General features: G+C 36.9%; 1 protein-coding gene and 1 pseudogene across 2 annotated transcripts; both read right to left on the bottom strand.

Moving 5' to 3' along the window:
• Positions 1-1,262: 1,262 nt before the first annotated feature.
• On the bottom strand, positions 1,263-3,734 carry LOC143582437 (chitinase-like protein 2; annotated as a pseudogene). Its single transcript, XR_013143968.1, has 4 exons — positions 3,708-3,734; positions 3,058-3,448; positions 2,816-2,975; positions 1,263-1,682 (listed from the first exon to the last, which is right to left on the bottom strand). The product of XR_013143968.1 is annotated as a chitinase-like protein 2 (transcript).
• A 1,470-nt stretch (positions 3,735-5,204) lies between these two features.
• On the bottom strand, positions 5,205-8,947 carry LOC143582436 (uncharacterized). The gene is made up of 7 exons (XM_077065001.1): positions 8,147-8,947; positions 6,893-6,948; positions 6,650-6,759; positions 6,410-6,569; positions 6,186-6,278; positions 5,476-5,607; positions 5,205-5,371 (listed from the first exon to the last, which is right to left on the bottom strand). The coding sequence occupies exons 1-7, from the start codon at positions 8,715-8,717 to the stop codon at positions 5,306-5,308; spliced, it is 1,188 nt and encodes a 395-aa protein (XP_076921116.1). The 5' UTR covers positions 8,718-8,947; the 3' UTR covers positions 5,205-5,305.
• Between the last annotated feature and the right edge of the window lie 986 nt (positions 8,948-9,933).

Here is a 9,933-nt window from a genome sequence, read left to right as displayed (position 1 = left end):
TGCAAGTTCTCAAGAGAGGAGAGAAGATCCAAGAGTGTAAGTGAACTCCCAGATCTGGTGTATCTGTTATGGCTGAGTTACATTCCTTTTATAGAGAAGGAATGTAAGGCTTTTGTCCAGTGGTTATGCTAGTGAATCTCTGTATGTGGTAGAGGGCTGACCCTTTTAGGCGCGGGAGGTTATTGACCTGTGGTTAATAGTATGCTTTCTGGGCATGTGTCCTTTTTACGGCTGAGGAACAAGTAAACAGTGATGTGATGCGTTACTGTTGCGTACTTTTTACTGTTCATGTACTTATTCTCCTAATATTAGGCGGCAAACGAACCTTTTAACCATTTGACCTTTTCGGCGTTAATGTGTGAAGATCATTTTATTGAGCTTTGGGCTACCCGTCATCAGTAAGCCAAGTAACTAACACATACGCAGTGTGTGATATGCCGTGTGTATATGACCTATCATGTAAGAATTTAGCGTTGGTCAATAATCGGTCTAGAATCATACTATGATGTTATATTGTTTCTAGTAATGTGTTGATTTCATCTTAATCTTAGCATGTGACTTTCACTATGCCAGACTGATAGATTCCTTTGTCTAATAATTGTCCATTTTCATACATAGAACATGGCTCTGTCTAGCTTGCTAATTAATTCAGATTATACATAGTTTTACCAAATCCAAACCTAGGTGATTACATTTTACTTATTTGTATTCAAATTTCAAATCATTTACTTTGTGTTTAATCTATGTTAGTGACTAATTAATCAATCTAAAGATCATTTCTTTTTGTCATGGTTGTCAAATACAACTACTCAAATTCAACGTCATCTACCAACTCTTTTTCGTTCGACACCCTACTTGCCCTAACTAGAATAAGGTGAATTGGAACACAATACAATACATTTAGTAAAATTTATATTTGATTTGGTAGTGGTGGTGGTGGTGGTGGTGGTGGAACTGGTCACCTGATGCGTTCTCACAAGCACGTAGTCCGCTTGGCCATTAGTATATAATATAATACACCATAACCCAAACCGAAAGTATAATGAAGATTTGTATGAACACAACTATATGTACTAATCAAACACCGATGTATGTAGCTCATAAGACACCAAAATTCACAAACTACAAACACACAAAACACTTCATTTGACAAACCAAATTCTGAAACTATAAACACGGTATCCATAACAAATCATTCATTCAAGAAACTTACATAGGTAGCTTCATCCTTTTATAACCATCAACATGGAGTTTTTTTCACACACTCACCTTGAAGATGCTTGGGTCGCAGCAGACGGGTTAAACGGTTCCTGATTCGCACACGTCAGCACCTCATGGGGCCCGCCTTCTTCACGTCCAATCCCATCAAGTAAAGATAATACAAGTAATGGCTAACAATGGTGTTCATCTCATCCACATCACCTTTTCCACACACGCGATCACCATAAAGGATGTTCATGGTGGTGCCAAAGCCCAGGACTCTTTTGGCTAAAGTGTCGTTCTTGGTGGGCTTCCAGGTGCCCACGAACGCCTCGTGAGCCGAGGGCTGGCCCTTTTTCTGTGGGGTTAGCCATGTGTGGATTGCAGCTTGAAAGGCTAATGTGGCGTTTTGTTCAATGTATTCAGGGTGGTTTAGTAGGTCTACTTTTAGGGCCTCGCCGATTTTCCCATAGTTGTATTGCCTGAAATAACACAAACACGTAAGACAACTTTTGACCCGTAATGCCCATCTGACACGCTTCAAATATGTTTGATCTTGAATGACTTGTTTATAAAATGTTCGACCTTGAATGGCCCGTTTCAGAAATGTTTGATGTTGAATGGCCCGTTCCAAACGTGTTTGGCCTTGAACGACCCGTTTCAAACATGCTCGACCTTGAATGGCCGTTTCAAACAATGGACACGTTTCAAAAATGCTCGACCTTGAATGGCCCGTTTCAAACATGGTCAACCTTGAATGACCCATTTAAAAATTGTTTTGACCAAGAATGACCCGTTTCAAACATATTTAAACTTGAATGACCCATGTCAAACATAAATATCCTTAGATGACCCGTTTGGAACATATTTAACCTTGAATGACCCGTTTCAAACATGTTCAACCTTGAATGATTTGTTTCAAACATTTTTAACCTTGAATGGCTCGTTTCAAACATATTAAACCTTGAATGGTCACATTTCAAACAGATTCAATCTTGAACGATCCATTTCAAACATATTAACCTTGAATGACTCGTTTCGTACATATTCAATAGGGATGCAACTTTTTGACATGACACAAATATGGCACAAAATTTGTGGGTTTGGGTTTAGTCTAAACGGGTTCGGGTCAGATACGGGTCCAACCAGCAAACATATTTAGCTAAAGCGTTCACATTCGTGTCAGCCCGATGGGTTAACAGGTTGACCCGTTCAACTCATAAATAACTAATAACATAAACTATTTGGATATTTTTACTCCAAAGTTTTAAATAAATAGGCATATATTAAGGCTTTAAGCATAAGTGCTTAAAACACAAATTAACCTTTAAATTTAGAATTGTGAAGTACTGATATGCTAAAAAGACAATTAAATAGTTTTCTTTTTCGGGTTAAACGGGTCATGCTCGTGTCAGCCCGTGAATACATGTGTCATATTTAGGTTCATGTGTGCGAAACAATTTTCGTGTTCATGTTTGTTGTGTTCGGTTTCAAGTCTTGTTCCATCCCTGAACACCCTGTTTAGCAGCCCCATATTCAACCTTGACCGACCAATTTTCTTATAAACCAAACAATCATAACACACAATGATAACTAGCGGAAATGTGAATCATACCAGTATATGGGCAAAGCACCACGACCATAGTATTCGGCTCCAGGGGCACACGGGTAAGTATACTTGAAATAATCATCACAATAGTCATGACTCGGGCTCATTTCTTTATTATAGCACAATCCCCATGCGGTGGGCCCACCAGTCGCCACTCCATAACCACCTTAACCATTTTCATCAACCAACCATAAGCATCCAAACAAAATCTCTAACAACATAACCAAATCATCAAACTAACAACTTACAAGAAGTTTGACTGCCAACGTGACCAAGAAACGCAGCAATCTCCTTCATCTGAGTGGTCTTGTTGCCCGTGGTCCCAAATCCAAGTGGTTGGTACAACGCGGACGCAGTAATAAACGACTTGTAATCCCAAAAGCCGATGGCGTGTGCAACCGGGGAGTTTCTTTTGGCAAAAAGCTCCTCAAACTGATAGGTGTCGAAGTAGTCGGAAATCGTGAGGTTGCAGCAATACTCGGACCAGCCTTTACATTCCCAACCTTTGTCGCATACTTTCTTGCCCTTCACTTTCTTCACTAATACTTGTGCAGATGAATCAGCATTTGTCATTGAAACAATTACAAACAGTATACCAATTAGCAAAAAGCATGCCTTTTTGGAGTCCATTTTCATTATCTGTTGCAAAAGAACATGAATTTAGTGACAGAAACAATAAATATCGAGCGAAATTTGGGCGGCTTTTGATAAAATGCACAGATGATTATGATGATGATCGAAATTAACTTTTTTGTAATCAATTTGGCGTTATTTTAGAACCAATGCATGAATTTGAAACAGAACAAATGTGTGTAATAATGATAATAATAAAAAGTGAAAGAAAATGAAATGAAGAGGTAACTAACTAACTAATAATAAAACTTACTTACTTACTTACTGCGATGGAATGTTGGTTGCTTGCTTGTTTGATGGATGAATGGATGTAAGCTCATTCATGTATGTCAGCTTATAATATTAGTTTGGACGGTGGAGATTGATGGATCGGGTGGGTTTGAGTTGGGTCAAGGGTGAAAATCATCGAAGGTGCTAGAAGATTGATGTTTGAAGAAGACGATGACCCACCGTCACAGGCTCATATGAAATTACAAGTATAAAATATATATATATATATATATATATATATATGGTTGCCGACACCTCATCATTCCTTTTTTTTTTTTTTTTTTTTGAATCATCAGCAAATAAATATTCAGTAAACAAAATTAATAACTTCTAGTTTTGTAATGGTTCACAAGTTATAAGGGGGTGCTCGGGTCACCCCAATCGGGTACACCGGCTCGGTAACATAAATCGAATAATGGTTTCAGGTATGTGAATCTAATGATGGAGACCGACTTGATTATGGAGTTCATTATTTGTGAAAGACATGTATATGCTTCCAATTTTATGAAAGTTGTTCAACAACTTCTCGTTTATTGATTTCATTTTTGTGAAAGACATGCATATGTCTCCAATTTTATGAAAGTTGTTCAACAACTTCTCGTTTATTAGTTTCATTTTATACATAAGACATGTCTTTCACAAATAATGAACTCCATAATCAAGAAATTATTAAACGAGACATTTCTGCATGTGTTTGTTACATATCTTTCTTACATAAGTTGAGTTTAAAACCCATTTTCAAAAAATGGTTTACCGACAATTATAAATTGCTTAACGGCATAAAAGACAATTATAAATTGCTTAACGGCATAAAAGATTTCCGCATCTTGAGGGAACCAAGAACGTGCTGGCAGACTGACACGAGACTTTCAATAATCGTGAAAACTATTCACTAAAATTATTATAAAATTGGAGACATATGCATGTCTTTCACAAAAATAAAATCAATAAACGAGAAGTTGTTGAACTTTCATAAAATTGGAAGCATATACATGTCTTTCACAAATAAACCAGAATTTGTGTGTGTATTTGGGTACTTTGCTACGACGTCGCCAATGAACTGGGTTCAAACGGGTACCCATGAAGTGGCTAGTCTTGGTTGGTTTCATCGCAAATTCTGGTTAATTCGGATGGCTTGGGTTACACCCGAAATATTAAATAAGTTGTAAATATGTTGGTAGTTGTACATAAGTCATTTTGTCTCTTCAAAATTATAACAGAATCCAAACACATCCAGTATATTAAATTTGTTCATCCAAAACTTGAATATTAGACTAGTATTCATGTCAGAATTTTACTTCAGGATCACTTTAGCTATAGATTAAATATCAGAAAAGCAAGAACAATAAGAAAAAAGGTATGGAAAGTGAGAAACAGCAATAATTCGTCAGCAAATAAAAATAAAAAAGGAAATGGGAATATTTGCTGACATTAAAGCACAGAATGTGAGATCTTGTAAATTGTTTCTGAGTTTGACCACAACAATTTGAACAAATTCATCAGTAAGGTTGTAATGCTTACAACGTCGTCTACAAATCATTATAATCTAGAGCTAAATATATTGCTAACGTAATTAAAACAAAATCAACGCTCTTAATCGTCTTCATGCTGACTCACCATACTTCCTTGCTCATCACCAACACTTCCACCTGACGTTTCCTGCAATAGTCCAATGCTACAACATTAGGGCTTCTGTTCTAGGTTTGTAATAAACATTCTTTGTTGAAATTATCAGGTTTCTATAAGAGAGTGACTACACATACCAAACCTAAAGCTTCAACAAGACTTCTGCGGTTCTCTTCACTCGACACCCCAGCAAGCATTTTCAGCAAATTTAATCTTTGTTCTAGTTTCAAATGTTTCTCAAGCCCCCGAGCTACCATCTCCATCTCAGGCTGCACAATTTTAAAATTTAAGTATTTAACAAAGATAACAAATCTCCAAAACTTCACTTTCTGAACAGGGGTGTAAACGAGCCGAGCCGCACATGAGCTACTCTAGATCAAGCCAAGTTTAAACGAGCTCACGATCAAGCCAAAGCTTCACATATCGAGCTTGACTAGACTCAGACTACTATTTTATATTTAATACATTAGACATATATATATTTACATAATAACAGTTATTATCTATAAAATTATGTTAAAAATAACTAAGAAATATATATATATATATATTACGTTATATACAAAAGTAATAAATACAAATATATAAACACTTACGCACATATATAAATAAATAATACCTAGCCGGGCTCGAGCTTTAAAAAACAACGTTTTTTTGTAAGGCCAAATTTTTATAAACCAAAAATAGGCAACTCACAAGCCGCAAGAAGCCCGAAAAAACAAAGTAACAACAATACTATTACTAGCAATCCATGCTTAAAGTTTAATAGTAGAGCTCGAAACAAGCTGAGCTCAGACTCAGCTCGGCTCAGCTTATTTACACCCATATTTGTGACCAAAGAACTTACCGAGCCTTCGTCTGGTGGAAATATCCTGTGAATCAGACATAACGTTGATAATTCATCCAGTGCTTCGGTATGTTTACCTTGCATCTCCAGAGCCTGAAAAACATGACCGAATTATATAAATTGTTCGTATTTTCAAAGGCTTATCATATAAAACAAAATGAACATTATATCTTCGTTAAATATCATATGCAAGAACTAAGATTGTTAAGCATACTATAACTCACCCAAGCCTGTAAAAGCCAAGAGCGGGTCCGTGCGGCAACAGCTGCAGCCACCATTCTAGCAGCCCGAGAGCTTTCAAGACCAATATTATCAGCAAGCCCAGAAATAAATTCCCGTGCATCTTCACCATCAATCTGCACAAATGTAGAATGACTTGCTACCCTGCAAACAATTATTTCTTACAACAATGAATAAATAAATAAACAGCAAATAACAAATCTGTAGAAGTTTAGTCAACATACCTGCCACAGGTGTTCAAAGTAAAGTCAACAGACGCACGATAAATCGAGTCCCGTGAATTACTCGTGTCTATGACTACGTTCACTCCAGACATTCTGCATATTCTACGCAACTGCAATTCATCGTCGTACAATCAGAACATAGTTCACACGTGTTTCAAACCAAAATCATAGACATGAAAGCATAAAGATTTTTGACAAATATGTTTCATAAGATATGTATGAAGATTCAAGTAAACTACTTACTAAGATTATATCATCCTCGTGTATATCCTTTCCACCTGTTCTATAGTCCATGATTGCTGGAAATCAAGTTGAGGAAGATGTAATTTGATTTGTTACCTATGACAAATGCAATTGTATAATAAATTACAGTAACACAACCCATGCTACCAATTTTCCAACATATAGTGAATATGCATTCATCTTTTATTTTTTTTTCAAAATATGATATGATCTTTCCATTATCATGATCAAGAAGACATATAAACATGTCAAACTACCAATAACATCATTTCCCTTCAAGTTTGATCACAAAACTATTAAAAAATTTCAATTGGCAATAAAAATCTATGCAGCTAATGCCAAAAAATAGCGGATATCGGTCAATGACCGATATCTGAGATATCGGTTATTTCGGTGGGATAGCGGTGTGTGTGTGTGTGTGTGTGTGTGTGTGTGTGTGTGTGTGTGTATAACACCAAAAGTTATCTAATAATATTAATACTTAAGTCTTAATACCAAAATCATAAAAGTCAAATATTCAAAACACAAAATAACAATAATTTTAATTTAAGACATGATTCAATCAATTAATCGAAAGCCATGAAATCATCCTCCGAGTCCACATCAACCAAATCCTGGAGAAGAAACAAGAAGTTGATTGCCGATGTTTAAGTCTTTCAATAATAATCAGATTTCGGACTTAGGGTTAAATAAAATGGAATTGGGCTATGAGCCAAAAAAAGGTAAGGGTTTGGGCCAAAAAGTTTTAACAAATTTGGATCAAAAATATTTTACTGATAAACTCGCCGATAAGACCGATATATCGGTTGTCAAATAGCGGTAAATATCGCCGCAAATATCGGAACCGCTATTTGGACCGCTATTTTACTTATGGACCGCTAACCGCTATAGCACCAATATTGATAGCATAGATAAAAATACATCAAGAACACAAATTAGAGCATAATATCATAAGCTTATATCAATAACACTCTCATTTTTTCTCTAAAGATGATACGATCAGGATAACATATAAACATGCCAACTAAAAACTTTTCAATTGACAAGAAAGATGCATCAAGAACAGCTAGCTAATGAAAACATAATATCATGATCAACAACAAAATTATATGCTAATAATCATTATATATATAAACATGCATTTGATGAAGATAACATAGATATACATACAGAAAACCTAACATGTTGCAGAGGTCAGTCATTATAAGCTTATATCAACAACATTCTCATATTTTTCACATTTCAAAAACCAACCTCTAATCAACCAGTTCGCCTTCTTCTGATTCTCCTCCTTATCAATCCCCTCCAACGGAGTTGGCTTCACCTCCGGCCACCAATCCGGAAGCTTCTTCCTCAACTTCTCCCAATTCTTCATCTCCGAGCCCGAATAACTCATAACCAAATCCTCAACATCAGACAACGGATTCACCGACCCACCAAACTCCTTCACCGACTCCCGTTTCGTACTAACCACCACCTCTCTCCCACCGAGACTCCTATCCCTCCGCGTAACCACCCCTTCACCGTAATCACTCCTTCTCCTAAACAGGTTTCTAAACCCTAACCCTAGTTTCAACAAAACCCTAAAGGTGAACACAGTAACCAAACTTAAAGCGATTAATTGGCCGAAGAAGTAGACGGTTGACTTCCGGCAGGATACGACGACTCGCCGGTCGCCGTCAACGGCGATCAGAGTCCGGAGATCTTCGACGGCGTCGATGCCGGAGTCCACGAATTGATTAAACTTCAATTCGGCGGTTCTTAACAACCGGTTCAATGATATGGATGCTTTGTCCGGTATGTATTGGTCGAGGTCAATGACCATGTGAAGCTTGGAATCGGTGTAAGGTGAAACGGAGTCGGAGTCGGTGGTAGAGAAGTAGTTGTTGCCGTCGGGGTGGCGGCGGCGGCGGAGATGTCTGCGGCGGCGGAAAGAGCAGAAGGTGGTGGAGCGGTGGAGATAGGGTTTGGGGTTTGGTAGGTAGCGGTGGTGGAAAGGTTTAGGGGAAGAGGTGAGGATATGAATAGGATTGAGTGTTGTGGAAGGAGTGTGGTGGAGTGATGAGTTCATTGCCGCCGGTGAGTATAGGTTATTGTTGACCGCCGGGGGTTTAAATGGCGACGGAGTAGAAGACACGGAGAGTGTGTTAACTGTGGATTGTTTGTTGGTTTTTGTGTTACTTTGTTTACTTTAAACAATTAAACCTCCACAGCGGTGGCTAACCGAAACCCGACCCAAAAAACTCAAACTTGAGAAAAGACTAGCTTGAGCATGAACATAAATAATGCGGGTTGGTTTTTGGGTCTAATTTCTGTGTTTCGGGTCAACATGAATATGTTGATCAATTCCTCATGGTGATAATGGAAAGTAGTAACCGAATCGGAGAAGGATGTAGACAACATAGTTGTCAGCTTCATCGAGTTCCCCTTTAGAATGTATAGTTAAAGATGGTGTTAAGGTTATTGAGAGGAACCCGGTTTAGGAGTGAGGAGGCACACAAAAGTATAATGTGTGTGTGATTAGGTTATGATGTTAATATTTATCTCTCTATATATACACCCAAGGGGAAACCCCTTTATTAGTTAATTATAGGTAATATGGCTCATCAATAATTACCAAACTAATATATAATAAATTATAGTTAATATTTTGATCTTTCATAATATAAATGATTATAATGGTCATATATAAATATATATATAATTATATATTTAATCTTACATTCTCCCACTTGGCCGAGTAATCATATATTATGAGTATTAGATAAGCCTGATCAGGAGTTAACACTCCTTTTAGCTTTAAACTTAAACTGGAGCGGAGAAATAAAGTCATTGAATTGAACATCAACTCAAGACCCCCATTAATCATACTGCAGTCCTTATTTAAAACCTAAATAGTTATGATCAAAATTTTCAAGTAAGCCCTTCAAATGTTTGATTTGTATAATAATTTGTCTATACGTCATTATGCATGCAGAACATATTAAGAGACATAAAAAATCAAAACTGACGAGGAAAATTAATAGTTAATCATTCATAGT

Source organism: Bidens hawaiensis, unplaced genomic scaffold (genome assembly GCF_021521415.1).
Source record: "Bidens hawaiensis isolate Kalapana, Puna unplaced genomic scaffold, B.hawaiensis_p1.1 tig00031747_1, whole genome shotgun sequence".
Classification (NCBI taxonomy): Eukaryota; Viridiplantae; Streptophyta; class Magnoliopsida; order Asterales; family Asteraceae; genus Bidens; species Bidens hawaiensis.
The sequence above is the reverse complement of the archived record's forward strand: the minus strand, read 5'-3'. Positions and strand labels throughout refer to the sequence as shown.